The sequence below is a fragment of the Molothrus aeneus genome, chromosome 15 (assembly GCF_037042795.1).
Source record: "Molothrus aeneus isolate 106 chromosome 15, BPBGC_Maene_1.0, whole genome shotgun sequence".
In the NCBI taxonomy this organism is placed as follows: domain Eukaryota; kingdom Metazoa; phylum Chordata; class Aves; order Passeriformes; family Icteridae; genus Molothrus; species Molothrus aeneus.
In genome coordinates, this window is record NC_089660.1 from 14,983,386 (window position 1) to 15,001,105 (window position 17,720).

General features: G+C 37.0%; 2 protein-coding genes across 4 annotated transcripts in view; one reads left to right on the plus strand and one right to left on the minus strand.

Annotated features, from left to right (window-relative positions):
* Nucleotides 1–17,720, plus strand: part of DOCK2 (dedicator of cytokinesis 2) — a 161,462-nt gene that overhangs the window by 54,451 nt on the left and 89,291 nt on the right. The window contains exons 26-27 of the mRNA XM_066560488.1: nucleotides 1,414–1,562; nucleotides 8,050–8,142. Of these exons, the coding sequence (XP_066416585.1) occupies nucleotides 1,414–1,562; nucleotides 8,050–8,142 (242 nt within the window). The remainder of the gene's footprint in view (nucleotides 1–1,413; nucleotides 1,563–8,049; nucleotides 8,143–17,720) is intronic.
* INSYN2B (inhibitory synaptic factor family member 2B) overlaps nucleotides 13,908–17,720 on the minus strand; it is a 30,053-nt gene continuing 26,240 nt past the window's right edge. For 2 of the 3 annotated variants that reach the window (XM_066560490.1, XM_066560489.1), the window contains exons 4-5: nucleotides 15,607–15,763; nucleotides 13,908–14,966 (exon numbers count right to left, since the gene is read on the minus strand). In XM_066560490.1, coding sequence (XP_066416587.1) covers nucleotides 14,769–14,966; nucleotides 15,607–15,763 — 355 coding nt within the window. In that variant the 3' untranslated portion in view covers nucleotides 13,908–14,768. Of the gene's footprint in view, nucleotides 15,764–17,720 lie in introns of all 3 variants that reach the window. The other variant, XM_066560491.1, reaches the window with a different exon arrangement.

The window sequence follows — 17,720 nt, forward strand, 5'->3', positions numbered from 1 at the left end:
TGTCCATGAGCACAAACCCACCCAGAAGTCCTTTAGGAGGGCTGGAATCCCCTGCTGCTGGGCACCACTCTGTGCTCTGTGACAGCAGCTCTTTGGTTTCTGCTGCAGAGGGGAGTCTGTGGCCTGCAGGAAGTGCAGGCAGCATGTCTGTGCAGAATTGGGCACAAAAAGGAACCGAGGCTCTGTGAAATTCATTTTTATGTTGCTGTTGAAACAGGTCTTGTGTTGATATGTGTTCTTTAAGTGCTGTCTCACTGGTGAGTTTGTAATTTAGTTATTGGGCTAGATTTGTCTTGTAGCTTGCAATAAGTGTTATAGAAATAGTTACCAAGAGCAGAGATACTTTCTGAGGCAAGAAATGATGCTGCTCTTCAGACATGATTAAAAGCTCTTGGCTTCATGTAGCTTGGAGCTGTTACTTCAAATAAGAATAATCTGCAGAGACTGCTTCTGTTGCCTCATCTGCAAAATTCAGGCAGTTATCATCTACTTTCCATTCCTTTCCCTCTTTCCCCTCTCTCTTTTTCTTTCTCCCTTCTCTCTCTCTTTGTCTCTTTTCTTCCTTCTCTCACCCTTCTGTCTTCCTGTACTGATGCCCTTATTCTGGGGGGATTCTGAGCCCCTGGCTTGTTTTAAATCACGTTAGATAAAGTTTCACCATGTCCCACCCTGCACTTGTTTATCACTGTGAGTCCAGGTGCTCTAAATCATTCTTTAAAAAGGTACTTTTTTTTTTTTTATTCCTGGATAGATATTGGTCTCATTCAAGTTATTTCAAATGTGTGTATTTTGTACTCCTGACATTTTCTCTAAGCACCTCTCTCTTAAAAAGTCAATGTGGATGTGACATTGGAGTGTAACTTCATATTTGTGTCAGCTTCCTTAAATTTAAATCAAGATAAATGTATGCACAGCTCTCACTATCTCAGGCTTGATAGGCCTTTTATTAGTCTTTTCTTTGTCTACATTCTTATATGTGCCTTCAGAAGAAACATTTCAAAAATTATGCACATAGTTCTGCTGTTTGAGTCTTATTTTCAGAAATAAGTTAATAAATACAGTAATTTTCTTACATTAAAATCCTCCATTACTAAAACAATTCATTTCAAGATGCTTTGTATGTAAGTGAGTAATTTGTCCCCAAATGTTTGATATAAGCTGAACAGCGCTCAGAATTTAACTGAAGAGAATTATTTTTATCAGGAACTTTTGGCTTTGATATATGAAAATACTGTTGACTTGTGAAAATACCACACAAGTTTGGAATATTCCCAAGGCACGATTGGAAAATCAACAATTCCATGTTGGGACTGTGGCTGTTAAAGCATATTGTGTTTCACTGTTTGGGAGAGGGTTGCTTTGCACATATTATTTCATTTATACTTGTAGTTAAGACAATTTGCTTTCTTTCAGAATGCAGGGACATTCTGCTTCCTGTGATTACAAAAGAGCTGAGAGAATTACTGGAACAGAAGGAGGATCAGCAGCTCCAGGTGCAGGAGAGGAAGTACTGTGTAGAATTACTTAATAGCATCCTGGAGGTTCTGAGCTGTCAAGACCCTGTAAGTATTGATGATAATGTAGAACCCAAGTCTGTAGAAAGCCTGAGCTGATTAGGAAGTAAATTTTGATGATGATTAATCTCTTTCAAATATTTAGCACAAGTCAGTGGCAAATTGAACTTTTCTCCTATTTTTCATAAACTCAACCCAAAAGGCAGTTGAGGTATTGAAGATGAATACTGACTTCTGAGTAACCTCATTCAGCTGAAGATGTCTCTGCTCACTGCAGGGGCTTGGACTGCATGACCTTGTAAGGTCCCTTTCAACCACAACTTCTCAATTATTCTGTAATTATTTTAACTATACAGAATAAATTTCAAATTTCATCTTGCTCCTTTTGTAAAAGCCCCTGTAGTTTCTGAAACAATGCTTTTCAGTGTACCAATGTTGTAAGGTGTGGCTTCTGCTTTCAGCAAAGTGTGGATAGAACAGATTACTCTTTACCATATTTCATTTGGAGACTGTAGTTTCTTTATCAGATTTCTGACATTTTGGAACACTGAAATTTTCATCTGGGTGGTCCTTTTTTTTTCCTCATTTGGAAGAATTTTGAATTGACTTTTTATTCTCTCACTTTTTAATGAGCAGTAGTTTATTCAATGAAACTTCTCAATAATTTGAGGAATTTATTCTGAGAAAACATCATAATTAATTGTTTTAAGAAAGCTGTAATTACCTTAACCTGTGAATATGTGCTGATTTTTCCTCAGCTGTAGTTTTCTGATACATGTGTTCAAACTTTGCAGACTTTGGATTAAGGCAAGCTGTCATTTGAGGAGTTTTTCACTGTGGCTCCCTGGATCATTTCCTAGTAAATGAAATCATTACAGCATATATCTTAATTTCATAAAAATCTTTGATACTGCTGAGGCTTTTCAGTTTGCACAGGGCAATATTTCCATGTGTATTATGAGCTATTTGCCTCATTGGTTTAGACTTAAGCAGTTCAGGAGGGGTTGATCCAAGGGGATACAAAAGAAATATTGGAACATTTAAATTTGAAATGTAATTCTTAAGATAAATGGTGAAAGCATGATAGGGCAAAAATTGAAGCTATCATCTCATAAGGCTATAATGCAAAGTAACCAGTTTTGTTACCCTTTAAAGGGTAAAATACAGTTGTAAAGCAAGATGGAGTAATTCTTTCTCTGTGTGTACCACTTCAATGAAGTTTATATTTGAATTTAACAGTTGCTGTCCATAGCAGCAGTTGCTGACATGTAAAAGACTCATTAAAGCCTACTGAAAATATGGTTTTGTAGCTCATCTTTGTGTGAGTGAGAACATTATGCAGAACAGCAGAATTGCTGAGAATTTAAAACACATACATTAAAAAATATATATTGAAATTTGTTCAACAGAGGTGGCATTTCTGCAATAGTTTCTTTCAAGGAAAGTAGACTGGAGATTCTCTGTGAGATGTTTGGGTCACCATTATCTACAGATTGTGCTTGCAGTGAATACTGATGCATTTCTGATAGAAGAAGAAAAGCCCCTGGGGGTAAGTTTAAGTCCAGCAGTGGTATCAGAACATGCTGAGCCCTCTACAGGCATCATATTCCATAGAAACATTGTAGAATAGTTGGGATATCAACAAAAGAACCAGATGCTTCTGTTGCAGAAAGTCCATACCCTGGCCTGCCTCTGGCAATACAACTGCTGGTTGGAGAAAATATGGATTTTAGAATATATTAATCACGTGTCATTAACTGTAACACTGGGCTTTGTAACCACAACAGCAAATGTGTAGCTTTTTCCTTCCTTGAGAGAGGAATCCATGGATTATTAGCTTATTTTTTTAACCAAATGCTGATCCTGCTTCAGTACTGAAAATCTTCTATTAAGATGACTTCTCTGAAGGAGGAAAAAGGAGCAAAGGAAGGGAACACAGCAGCATCCAAGGATCACACAGTCATTTCTCTCTAAGAGCCACTACAGATTTCTCTGGAGTGTAACACACATGTTTATTCTCCAGCTAAAGTGAGAACTCTTGTTTCAAGGCTGTGTTTGCCTTGCAGCAGAAAATACTTTGTAACCTGTAGGCAAATGAAAGAGTTCACATATGGCTAAATTATTGTTTGGCAGTGTCCTTCAGGATGCCTTTATTCACTGTGATCTAGATACAGACAGTTGCTTTGGGAATTAACCAAATTGTTTCAGCTGGGATTACACTTAAACCCTAAAATGAAGGCAGTTTTCTATTCAACAATTCATTCCCTACCATTTCTTAACCTCCTTCTAAGAAAATGGATGGTTTGACCTGCTGGAGGAGAAAGCTCCAGCCTTTAGTAGCAGAATCATGTTACAATATTAATAACACCAATGTCTTGTCCTTATTTCTTCTGTTTTTTCTATCTCAGTAGAGAAACCTTGTTTCTAGACTAGTATTCAAAACTTTTTGGAAACTTAACTTTGATATTTTTGCATTGCATTTGTTCTGTGAAAGTCACCAGAAATAGAAGGCACACAAAGGACAGGGAAGAAAAAACAGCAGTAGTTGTTCTGTTTCATGTGGTGAAAATTTATACTGTGAGGTGATCTTTGAAGTAGTTACTGAATTTTTGAAGAGTGTGTTTTCTTTGTCAAAGGAAAGGGTATTTTGATATTACCAGCTCTGCTCTACTGTTGTGCCTCACATTGTTTAGCAAGTGGGAACATGGGAATCATCAGATCCTTGTGTTCAAATCCTGTTTTCTTCAGCTGCTGCCTCACTGCTGGGTTCTGCAGGTAGCCAGCATGTTGCTAAAATCTCTGGTTTGTGTTGGTTTTGTATGTTGGTTTTTATGACTAGACAGTCACTGTTGGGTATCTCAGTGAGATGCCTAGGTTTGATTTTAAGATTCCTCTCCAGCAAACAACTTTTGGACATAAATGGCATTGTTTTGATTTAATCATGTCTGAAATTAGCTTCATAGCTTGAGATTATGCTTCAAGCACCTGTGAAATGCAGTTAAACATCAGAACTTCAAGTAAGTCATTGATGAAGGTCATGGTGAAATCAGTGATTTTTTGTTTCTGTTTTAATTAAAACCACTTCCCTTTTCCCTCTTTACAACACTTTGTTTCATGCAGTCTGGCAGTCCTCCATGAGGTGACTTTGCCTCTAATCTGATATATATGCTATTTTTTAATATTTCCTGAATCAGAACAATTTTTTATTTATAGTGCTTACAAAATTAAATGTAATGGTAAATGCCTTCTCTTGGAATCTACAGTGAAATCTTGGTTGACTATAAGTGCAAGAGAGATGAAGAATCTTTTCCTGTTCTGTGCATTGTCAGTAATTGGTTGCAGTTGCATTTTAAGCTGTTTAGCAAACAAGCCTGGAAGCATTTTAGAATTGTAAAGAATTTTTTAAGCATTTCCCTAACTTATGGCAGATCTTAAGGCTTTAGCAAAAGAGAATTTCAAAGGAATATTGTCAGGAATTCTGCATGTTCTTTCAGGGCCAATTATCTTAAGGTTTTCTGCAGAGACTTTTCAGCCAGAACAATGCAGGATTATGAGTTATGGTTTTAAAAAGAAATTGTTATCCTTTTATATGTGCCTTTATTTGTGTGTGTGTCAAAGAAGGAATACAAGTTACAGAACTGGGTGCACCAGAGAGTGAGCACACAGGATCTGGCTGGTGCAGAGCTCATTTCCTCTGTGGCTGCCCACAGAGTGCCATGGTTTAGATTTGTGACCAGAACAGTGTTGATCATGCAGCAATGAAATTTTAGTTATTCCTGAACAGTGCACAGTGCCAAGGCCTCCTGTGTTTCTCACAGAGCCCCACTCTGGGGAGGAGGGCAGAGCTGGGTGAGAGTTTGGGAGGGCACAGAGCAGGGACAGCTGCAATGAATAGACAGAAGTGTTTCCCAGTGGGTATCTCAAGTACAGGTTGTGAAATTGAATTCCCACACAGACATTCAGTGAGTCCCTGTTTGCCACTGTCCAAATAAATGAACACTCAGAATCTGAAGTGCAGGGTTGACTCTGGAAAAACAGAATTTCTTTTCCTGTCCCAGTCCTGTAGTAGTTTAAATAGAAGAAAAAAGTAAATCAAACACTGTCTGCTTTTACCCTGCACAGATATTTTTGAAAGAAGGTGAAATTTTGTTTGGTTTGGATTTTCTATTAACTAATCTGTGTACCAAGCTGTGCCATCCAGTCCAAGAGGGAACCTGAAGGTGTTTGAGCTCTGTGAGAACACTCCCTCCTGCTGACCTGAGCTCTGGTTCTTCCATGCCTTGGAACAACAGGGAAAACAAACATTTTTGATCACCACATTTAATTAAATGGAATAATACAATTAATGTTTTCCAAGGGAACATTTATATATGATACAAGTTGTTAATTTAGCTCCTAAAAATATCTTATGCTTAATCAGTGGACTGAAGCCAAATGATGGTGGGTTTTCCCATGTCATCCTTGTGAAGAGAAGTATGATCTGAAAAAGCACATGTTACAGTTGGTTGTTAGACTATCTTCTTCTGAAGCTAGAAGCTGTAAGATAAAAGATGAAATCTTGTGTATTGACAATGTGTGAAAATTTTTGTTAATTTCTCAATGAATGCCTAATTATTTCTTAGATCATCAAGAAGAAAGGAAGTCTCTGTTTCATAGAGAAACCATTTTATTTCATTTTATTTCATTTGCTAATGTTTCTCGGAAAATTCAAAGGTCTAGCAGAAAATAACCTTTTGTGTGCTTGAGCATATGTAATAGTCTTTCCAGGAAGACTATTGCTACTTGTGAATTAAGAATAGAGCTCATCTTTAATGATGGAGTCAGGGCTAAATGTTAAAACTCATTATGCAATGTTCTGAACTGTTACTAATTATGGTATAGCACACATACTGAAATGTGAAAGTGAACTTGCATTATATGAGCCCTCATCTTTGAATTTAAAAAAATGGGAAACTAATGAACAAATTAGATCCCTCTGCTAAGTGCTCCTACATAGTTTATCAGTCTTGGCTGTTCATGATATTTTTTTAAATTATAGTGCTACACAATGTTATAAGAACAGCAAATGTGTCTTCAGTGCAGCCACTCTCAAGCATAGTTGTGTTATAAACATTGGACTGTACCAGAGAAAGTGAAATTTTAAAGAAGGAAACACCAAACACAAATTATTCTGTGACTACATTGTTCATTTATAGAATATAACAGCTTCTGAAATGCTGTGACAGGCGAGGAGATCACTTCAGCTTGTGTGTGTCATTGTCAAATGCAGGCACAGAGTTTGTGGTGATTGGGATGGGGCTGGCCCAGCCCCATCCCCATGGGCACAGCTGTGAGCAGCAGGTGAGCAGCACTGCCAGCAATGAGCCATGGAGTGCCCAGGGGCACTGAGCAACCACCAAAGGGAGCAGAGGGCACACAGGGGCAGGGCATCAACGGGAGGGGATACAAGGTTGGGCTGAAGAACAAGAAGGGCAGATACCTGAAGCCTTCTGAGGTGATCTGATGTTATTCTGTGTGAGTTGAAGCTTTCTGAAAGTGCATGGGAACACTCTGTGTATTGTGGCCATCTCAGCTGTGACATGTGCTGCAACAGTCAAAGGATACAGGAGCACTAAATGGTAATAGTGGATAAATTGCCAGGTGTGAGGAAGGTCCCTGTTTTGAGGTGTGTGGCTGATCCAGAGCACTCAGAATAGGAGAAAGAAAAAGAAGACAATTTGGCTGACTCAGAGGGAAAACAGAACCTGAAGCAGTTTTTCCTGGTATAGTACTGGGGCTCAGCTGCCTGAAACATTATTAAGAGCTCACCATGGCTCCTGTGATTGTGGTGTTCTTTCCATGCTGTATCTGACATTAAATAAGGGTCTTGGTGTAAGCTAAATATCCTTTTCTACCAGAAATTTGCTAAGGCTTTTTCTTTCTTGTTGCATGCTTTTTTCCCAAGTTGTCTAGTGATCAGAGTAAAGTCAGTAAAACTGGTGAACAGAATGTCATTCCCATTTGCTCAGGACTTTAGAATAAATAATCAAACCTCCTTCAGCCTACAAGAGCAGAACTGGGGCCAACTGTGTGCAGTTTGTGCCCTCCCAGAGCAGCTCAGGTAAATGAAGACAACTTTCTCCTTTAATAACTCCATATTTGTGACTGCCAGCTAAGAACATTCCTGAGCTCCAGCCTGCCCTGAGAGCACTGACAGACGTGGGGAGCTGTGAGAGAATTTGCTTTAAGGTAACTGTACCAGGATTAAGTCACAGACTGCTCAGTTAGGGGGAGAACAGGAGTCCTTCAAGTGAGAGATGGGAAGTGACTGAAACAAAAGACAGCTGTGAAGTAGATTGGTCTGAAATTGGACACAAGTATTCCACTGAAATTGCTGGAATTAAGGAGCAGTGTGAGCAAGAAGAATTAGTGTTGCTCTTTCAATAGGGCTGCTATATTGTACAAGTTGAACTGTCAAAATGGAAATAATTGGTTTCTTCTTACTTTTCAAAGAGATATGATTTTAATATCAAAACTCTGATTTTTTCATTTGCAGGCTTCAACTTATCACCACATTCAAGAAATAATGGTGCAGCTACTACGCACAGTGAACAGAACTGTTATTACCATGGGACGAGATCCACTAATTGTGAGTAATAGTCTAATGCATTTTCAATGCTTTGAAACTCATTTTATAGTTATCCTGGAAAAAATGCAAATATAGCATTTGTGAATTATTGAAAAAATATAGCATATTGTGAATATATTTGTGAATATATTATTAAGTTCCTTGTGAATTATTTTTTTAATTTAAAAAGTCACAAGCTTTACTTTTCTTTTTCATTCAGCTGTGACATTGTAGTCGCAGTCTTTTGAAGTGTAGTTGAAAGATTTGAGCATTCTTTAAGAGAACAAATGAGAAATAGAAAGTTAGTTGATATTTGCAAAAAAGAAGAAAGTTTTGCAAACCTGCATAAAGGATATGGTATAAGACATTGAAAAGAGTATTTCTACAAATCTAAAGTGAAATGGTATTAGCAAAACTGAAAAGAAGTATTTGGGCATGTGCTGGCACTAAACACTCACCTGAGATTTTTTTTGTGAACGTTCCATGATTTTAGGGTTATATTTGAGAACAGATTCTGCAAGTTATTCACATTTAAGTACACATCTCCTGAGCACTCCTCTGGATTTAGGCTATTTGTGAGAATGCAAGGAATTCATAGGGAATGTGGAGCTTGCCCTTCAGACTGTTCACTTATGGGAAGATGCTTTTTAATGGTTTGTCTTTGGAGATTTATTTTATTCCACAAAATCATAGCATCATTTACTTGATGATTTTTGGCCACAAGAGATACATTGTGTGCCTTTTAAAATGTCCTGTGTTTCCCTGGTTGCTTCTATTGGAAAATAACAGTTTTAGATCATTACCTGCCAGAGCATGTGTGCCTCCTAATGATTAGGCTCCTAATAATTGAGGAGACTAATTGAGTCCCTCAGAGGAAATATTTGCCAATGGGTGCTTTGAACTCCTGGTGGTACATCAGCAGGTTTGAGACATCTCTGTAGCTGTTTATCTGAGCTCTGTAGCTGTTTATCTGAACTCCAGGTTGTTCTTGTTCATGTGGAACCCTCGGGCACATCCATGGGCACAACAGGAAATGGTTTGAAACAGAGACCAGTGACCCTTACAGCTCTCTGGAGAGTTGGAGAATGTTTTCTGTACAAGGAAAGCATGATATGAGTGTTGTGCATGACCTAACCAGTCTGTGAAGGAGTACTTCTGGATACCATAAACAGCACATGAAAAAGCATAATGAACCTGTTTTAATCCTGCCTAAAAGATCCATTAGGAAACCAGTAGGAAACAAGCTGGTTACAGTAAATTGAAATGGCTTGGAAAATCTGTTTCTTTTTTCCCCCTTCCATTTACTGTAATTTCTTCAGCTGTTTTAACCTGAAAAGAATAAATTCAGTGTGAATTTTGAAATGTCGTTCCCTTTCTTCTAATTATGCTCATGAGCACCTCTGGATATGTGTGTGTTGGGCATTTTAGAGGTTTTTCGAAGGGGTATTCTAATAAATTGCTACATTTTCTATAGCTGAAGCAACACTTAACAAAATAGCTTTTCACATGCAAATAAATTGTTTTTAACGAGCAAAAGTCTTTTGTATTCAGAAAGAACTGGCAAAAGAAGCTTTTACTATGCTCTATGTGCTACTTTAGTTCACCAAGTTAATTTTCAGGTTTGCTTTAACATTTTTGAGAGGGTCAATCTTACTGTGAAATCCTGAGTGCTTGATCTTTTCAAAATTAAGCAGCTAGTCAAGAATTATGTCCTGAAGAATGCTTAGATGAGCTCAAGTTGCTGAAATTGGGGGGAATTCTGCAAGGACAGTGGGATATGTGGAGTTTCTGCAGCTGGACTGTGTAGCTGAAGTTTTACAGGTACAAGTGACATTTCAAATGGGGACAAATCTATCACTTCCAGGAGGACAGGAGGTTATTCTTTAGGTTTTAAATCTGTTACTGTGTTTGTGAACATTGCAAGTGGTTTTATTAACTTCTGCAGTGTCATTTACTATAACTTGAAAATGCTGTGTAAATACAAACACTGATAAGAACAATGGTTACAATTTACAAGACCTGCAATTCCTTACAAGTTTAAATGCCTTGCACCTGACAGATAACTGGATTTGGTTTACCTGAAGGGCTTTCTTGCTTTCTGACAGGGATAAGCAGGTTAATTTTCATATTCAGGTGTTGTTTTCACAATCTTCTAGCTTGTTGGCAGAGATGTGGGTTTACAGTTGCCTGGATCTTTTTGTGCTGTGATGCCAGTTAAAGGGAAAGGGAGGTTCTGCCTTGGGCTTAGCTGGTAAGTGCCTGCTGGGAGCTGTGTTAGTGTAATTACTGAGAAGAGTCAGGCTCAGAAAGAAATAATCTCCCCAGGAGAGGGAGGTGATGGTGGAAAGGTAATTTGGCTCTCTGCAGCTACTGCAGGGAAGACTTAGTTAAATGCCATTCTTGCCTTCACTGTGGTGTTTTAGCAGCTGAAGGCTTTAACAGCTGCTTGGTTGTTTTCACTCTTAAAACCCCACAAAACCTTGACTGTTTGTAGTTGTAGAAGTGCTTCTACACTTCCATGGAGAGGGACAAGTTTATTGTCTGAAACCAGCTATTCAAGCTTTACCTTGAATAATATTTCATGAGACTTAGACTTGTAGATAAAGGTCATTGTCATGCAGTGAAGCCCTCCTACAGGAATTATAGAAGTCTGATTCATAAACCATGTAGAATACAGAAATACTTGTTTTCAGTCTTGGCCTGGTTAGGTAAATAGAAATATCATAAATCCACCATATGCACCTGAAAGGTTTCCTTTAGTACTTCCAAACTTGATTTTTCTCACCATATCAGTTTAACATGATGAAGTCAGTGTAGCTATGCTACACAGTGATGTTTTTAGACAGAATTCATACATAATATTGTACAAATAAAACTTTACCCAGAAGGAATCTGTGAACTCTGTTAAACAGAGCTACTCTAGAGAAGAAAACGATCACAGAAACTATTTGCAGAGCTGCCATGGTTGGAGAATTTGACCAAATATACTCATGGTCTAGCTAAAAGCTACAGCTTTTTTGTTTGGTATTCAAATTGACATCCTTGCTCTACCTGGAAATGCTGCACAATGATTCCACAACATGCCTGTTAGTTTTCCATTCCTTTTTCTTTTCCGAAAGAACAATTGTTCCCTTCCTTTGTAATCTAAATGTTGTTTATTATTAATTGACTCCTGAAACCTAATAAAAATATCTCATTTTATTGCAAAAGATAACATCACATTTAAAGGGCCTAGAAATATACAAAACATACATCAGAGATCACGTGCCATTAGGAAGATGTTGTGTGTCTATGCTGGCAGGATTATTTTAGTGCACAGAACCATCAGAAGCCCTACATGAACTGCTGTTACAGGAGACAAATCAGTCTTTTATTCATACATTTTTAATTTTTAGAGAAGGTTAGTTTAACTCCCTAAAACAACAATTTCAAATACAATAATTTTGGAATATACTGCATTCTGTGCAATGTTTTATATATATGTTTTATATATATATATATATATTTTATATATATGTTTTATATGTATTATATATCATTTAAATATATATTTCTCAGAAACTCACAATATTTTTGTAATCAAGTGCTATCAAGTAGCTGTGGTTTGGGTTTTTTGGTAGGATTTTTGACAACTTATGGGGGGCTTGTGTATTTTTTTTTTAATTTTATTTAGGAATGTGTTTGTATTTCTAACATTTCTTTCCGGCTCTGGGAGCTGTTTTTAGGGATTATGCTGTAATTTTGTAAACCAGACAAGTTTTTTGTAGCCAGTACTTTTATCTTCCAATCCTCACACTATAAATTGTGTAGTGTGTATCTGGTACTTTTTTATTTCCTATAGGAATTAATAATTAGTTAATAAAATATTTTTAAATATTTTTAAACAATTATTTTTTTTTAATATTTCAAATATTTTGAAACAATTAAATTTTTAAATATTTTAAATAATAAAAACCCCAGTGCTTTCCTATCATATTTTCTTATAGCCAAGATTCTCCTGTTATGGGTTACAAAGCTTTAAATCTTAATTATCTTATGTTGCTAAGATATGCACATTTGAAAATCTAAACAAAACAGCATCAAAGCAGCATTACCCTGTTCCTGCATCCACCACTGACACCTCCTCTCCACCTTTTAGTGGGACAAAAAAACCTTTTGTTCCAATGTTCTCTCTCATGTTTGATGTAGAAAACCTTTTGAGTGTCAACCACTGTGGGGATGGCTGGGGGTAAAAACTCCTTGCAGCCTTCTTGAAGGAAAGCACTGAAATTCCATATTTCTGTCCAGAAAACAGATGCCTTGGGGGGGTGAGTTGGAAAACTCTGGGAAGGCTGAGAGAGAAGTGGATTTTCCTGCAGGGCTGAGGTTGGGCTGGCCTGGAAACCCCCCGAGCTTCCCTGCTGCCCTGGAGGCACAGGTCACAAACAGAATTTCACATCCACACCTGCATGGTCCAGACTTTACTGACCGAGAGAGAAATCAAAAACCACCAACTCAGGAATCTGGAAAACAAAAGCTAATTGTGACTGGGAGGTTAAGGATTAAAGATTGGTTATGGTTCTGAATCTCACCAAGCTCAGACGTTAAAATATGAAACCTGTAAGCACTTAAATCAGAGCATTTCAGATTCAGCACTTAGATCAGAGTATTTCAGATTTAGCACTTAAATCAGAGTATTTCAGATTCAGCACTTAGATCAGTGTACTTCAGATTCAGCACTTAGATCAGAGTATTTCAGATAGCACTTAAATCAGAGTATTTCAGATTTACCACTTAAATCAGAGCATTTCAGATTCAGCACTTAGATCAGTGTATTTCAGATTTAGCACTTATATCAGTGTATTTCAGATTTAGCACTTAGATCAGAGTATTTCAGATTCAGCACTTGCATCAGTGTATTTCAGATTCAGCACTTACATCAGTGTATTTCAGATTTTTATGAGTATTGATGTTTCTTCAGGTCATAAGAAAGACTTAGAGCCTTACTTGTAACTTCCTTTGGTTGGACTTTGTTAAACTAAAAAGAGTGTTTCTGTTTTGCATAGTTCTCCTGACCCCAGGAATTGATTGGTGCTATGTGGTGAACCAAAGGGGTGTGGTTTGTTTAAATTAAATGATCTGGATCCTTTGAAAATAAATTGAAAGCATCATATGCATTATGTGGGCAAACCCAAAGTCAGATAGCTTTAAATGAGCACTTTTTGGGTTTGTCAACAAAAAGAAAGGCAAAAGGATGGCTTTTGTATCATAAATTAGTAAAAATGGCTTCAATACAGAAAAAAAACTTGCTGGTTTTATTTGTGTTAGAGCTCTTGGTGTTGTTTATTATTATACTTTACCACAGGGGGTATTGGTCTTAAAGTATTATTTTAATGCACAAAAATAAGTTATACACTAATAAATCCTTCACTGCATCAATTATAAATACTAAAGCAACAAAGGAATGCTGTTGGCACAGCAGCACAAGCAGAGCTTGAGTGTAACACAGTGATGTGTTCTGATGGAGTCATTTAATTCTTACCTTTTTTATAGCCACAACCTATTATTGAAGAGCTTTTCTGTCTCACTAAAGGCATCTAAAGACATTAGTAAAAAATAATTTCCTTCTGAAAAGCCTCTAAAACAACAACAGTTTTGTTCCTGTCATTTCTGTACCTACTGAAATTAACATGGAAATGGTTTTTAAGTGTCAGTCCTTTTGAATTTTGATAAAATAAGCCATGGCATAGTGCAAATTTTCTTCTTAAAGATTCATTTTATAAAGAAATTAGCTCCTCCAGACAAAGTTTTTCTGTGCAAAATTCTTTTTAATGTATTTTCAAATGTGTAATTAACCCTAGGAATTCAAGGAACACAGAAGTGTACAAAAAGTGTACAGACATTTAAAACTAACATTGCACAATTAATACAGGATTACTTAGAAAAATAAGATGCAGGGATTAATCTATGAATACCCTGAACCAGGGCCACTTCTAAGAAAAGGTCTGCAGTACATTCCACTCAACTTGCTTTGGAAAACCTTTTCCCCCCTGCCCCCATATGAAAGGTGACCATGTTTTCATGAGTAAAATAATGGGATCACCAGTCATAGATTGGGTTCCATTGGCACACCCTGTGCTAATGGTACCTTGAGTAGTTTTGGAGGAAAGAAGTAGCTGCATTGACATTTGATAAAATCATTTCAGCATATATATATATATATATATATATATTTTGTGCAATACAGATCAGTTCACTAAATATTATTTTCATGTCCCATTTTTTTATCATATATTAATTTACATCTTAAGGCAAAAAAAATCTTGGGATATTTTGGTACAGCAATACAGGTCTTAAATGGATAGATTGGGCAAATGATTCAGTAAAACAGTAGCCAAAATAGTAATTCCTCTTTTTCCACCAATTGGGTGATGACATCTGAGGGGTCCTGTCCAGTTTTAGGCTTCCAGGTGTATGAAAGACATCAACTCACACCACAGGATGGCTGTGGCTGCAGCATGGGAGAGAGGCAATGAAAATTGGGTTTGTTCAGTCTTTTAGAAGTGAAGATGTAGGAGAGAGGTCTCATTATCCATGTAGCTCTTCTTGCAGATGTGCTTGGACAAAACAAGATGTGATGGACACAATCAGAATGGAGGAAATTCACATTAGGTGTTAGGAAAACCTGGAACAGCCTTCCCCAAGGAGCTGAGGATTCTTGTCCTTGGAGATACACACAGCTCCAATTCACTGAACTGGACCTTGCTTGAGCAGAGGTGTAAGACAAGAGTTACTGGGATATTCTCTGGTTTTACAACTCCCCGGTTCTTTTCAGAGAAGTCCATTAAATGACTTCTAAATGGTGGCTTTTTATAACAAACAAAGAAAAGGACAGAGTTAAAACTTAACCTGAAATTCTTTTGTTTGTTGTTTAATATTAGATGACAGCAACAAAAATATTTCATTGGGGATGTGAAATAATTATAATTATCTCCTCTGAGGAGAGATTTGTTTGAACAATTTAGGTTTCCCTGAATTTGTTCTTGATAATGTTGTTTGTTCAAAGCTTGATGAAGATTTTTCCTTTTAGTCAATGTTACTTATAAATGGGATATAAAGGCTGGGTGACATTCTTAGCTTTGTCTACCATTGCTTTTTAAAGTAGAGATTTGAACCTTGTTTGAACCTTATTTTTGGAAAGTTGAAAAAAATGTCTTTACAAAGCATATGAAAGTGTCCTTGGAAAAAAAAGAGAACTTCCTTTTCAAAGAATCCATTTCTTTTCTTGAAAATAGTGTCTTCATGCACCTTTGTTCAGTGAGCTAATTTAATTAAATTCAATTATTTGGATTTTTCAGGTACTCTAATTAACCATTCTTAACCTTTGTGATTTGATAATAGCACATTTTCAGGTGTGTGCTCTCAAGCTCTCTCTGCTTTAGTATCTTTTGAAATGTAAAAGGATGCATGAGGAAGTCAAATCCACCAGAAGCATTTTCTTTTCACCTTTTTTGTCTTTCTCCTTAACTCCTTTTTCTCGGGAGCTGGAGGATCAGGTGGTGGCTTCTGAGGTGAAGCTGAAGCTGCATTTTGCTCTGCATTGTCCAGTGTTTTCAAAATCTGATGAAATCTTCCTTCTTGTTGTCTGAAGTCATATTCTACACTATGGAAAAAAATTAGAGACCTATGCTAGTAAGTGAGAAATTCCCCCTTTAAAGAACCTGTCAAAGGCTGCTTCCCTCATCAGAATAATTGGTGTTATTCAGTGGTACAGCCTGGGGTAAACACAAGGGGTTAAGGGGTTGCTCCTTTGAAAATAAGTTCACCTCTTTTTATTTTTTTCTTTGAGTGAAAAATGTTACTTTAAGTCAGTTAAGAATTCCAACATTGTGCCCAAAGCAACGGGACAAAAATGAAAATGTACCAGGATAACCTTTCAATACATTTCTTTCAAAGGTCAGATTTTGATCCCATAATCTAAGTCATGTGCTTGTAATTAAAAACTCTCACATGCTTAACTTTGTTAAATGTGAATGTCTCCCACTAGGACACAGGCTAGGAACAAAAATATATGAAATTAAACAGTATGTAAGTCTTTGAGATAAGTGGTGTTACTTAAGAGGAAAGTAGAACTCATTTCCTCAATTGAAAGCCCTAATTATTATTGATGTCAAACAAGAGCCAAGATGTTAATTAGATAAGAGCAGATGAGTGCATTGAAATAAATGCAAGGTTCAAAAGTGTCAGTGTGGACAGGGTTTAAGCAGTATTGTGTGCATTTTCCTTATTTCAATCATCTCTTCTGGGCAGGAGAGTGAGTTGTATCAGCTGTGTCTGCTGTGAAGGCTTTAGGGGAGGCTGCAAAGGTTGTATTTGCCATGATGGGAAGAAAAGAGCATTATTTAAGGGAGTTGGGATGTCACTTCAAGGCCCTGAAGCTGATTTTGGCACAGATCAGAAGACATTAGTAAATGTGCGAGTTTTTAAAAACTTTTAATTTTCTTTTTATATAAAATCCATAAACATCATTAAATAGTATGTTGAAATTAAGTAGGAGATTGTTTCCCTTAATTCATGTGCCTTGGGGTTTTTCATGAAATAATATCACTCAACGGGTTAAAAGAAAGCTGGAGGAAAATTTTCATTTAGAAAAGAGTAGAAGGATCTCTTGAACAAGAAGCAATGCATAATAAGTATAAAAAAAAGTGGAAAGAAGTGATATTAAATCAGTGCCTCTTGCATTTTATCAGCTTATTATGAAAACTGTAAATTAATACCTTTCAATATTCACAGACCAAGGGTGCTGAAGAATGAATTGTTGGTTTTATAGAACATGTAAGGATAGCATCTGCTCATGTGCCTTTTCTCCACCCTTCTTCAGAGTTTTTAATTTCATCTTGGAGATATCATCTCCAGAGGCAAGAGGTCAATTCAGTCTTCATTTAATACTGCCCATGATAACTGGTTTGGGTTGCTACTTACATTTGCTTATTACAATACAAACATTTCTATTACACAACCTGGATGGAAAATCCCAAGCCTGGAATCCCTGCTGGGTAGTTAATAAAGGCAAATTTACAGTCACTGTTAGGCTGAAAAGCTCTTTATGGCTTCAATGATCAGTGTAATCCACAGGGGAAATTCTGTGAGATTCATGCATTGTTTGACTGAGGGATTGTGTGATAAAGATGGTTCAGTGACAGCAACCCAGCACTCTGCATGTGCAGGGCTTGCAGCAGTGAGGAGTGAGGCTCTTTAGGAGCAGGAAAACTGGGGGCAAGATAAAAACTTGATTTTAATCACAGCTGTGATGCTGTCTTAGGGGGAAATACTTGCATGGACATTTCAGGCCATGTAAAACACAGGAACTGCACGTGTTTGTCTGGAGCAAACACTGATAACAATTGCTTCTATCAGAATATTGTCTAATGAACTTCAAATACTAGTCACAAAGAATGTTTTTTCATAACCACATCCTGTGGAACACCTCTGTAAATCAAAAACTATTGTTTCTTTACTATTTCCTCTTTGTCTCTTAAAAGTAGGAACTTTAGATCACCTGTGTTCTGCACATGTTCTATTAATCATTGCAGTGTGAGCCTCCAGGCACCATTACTGCT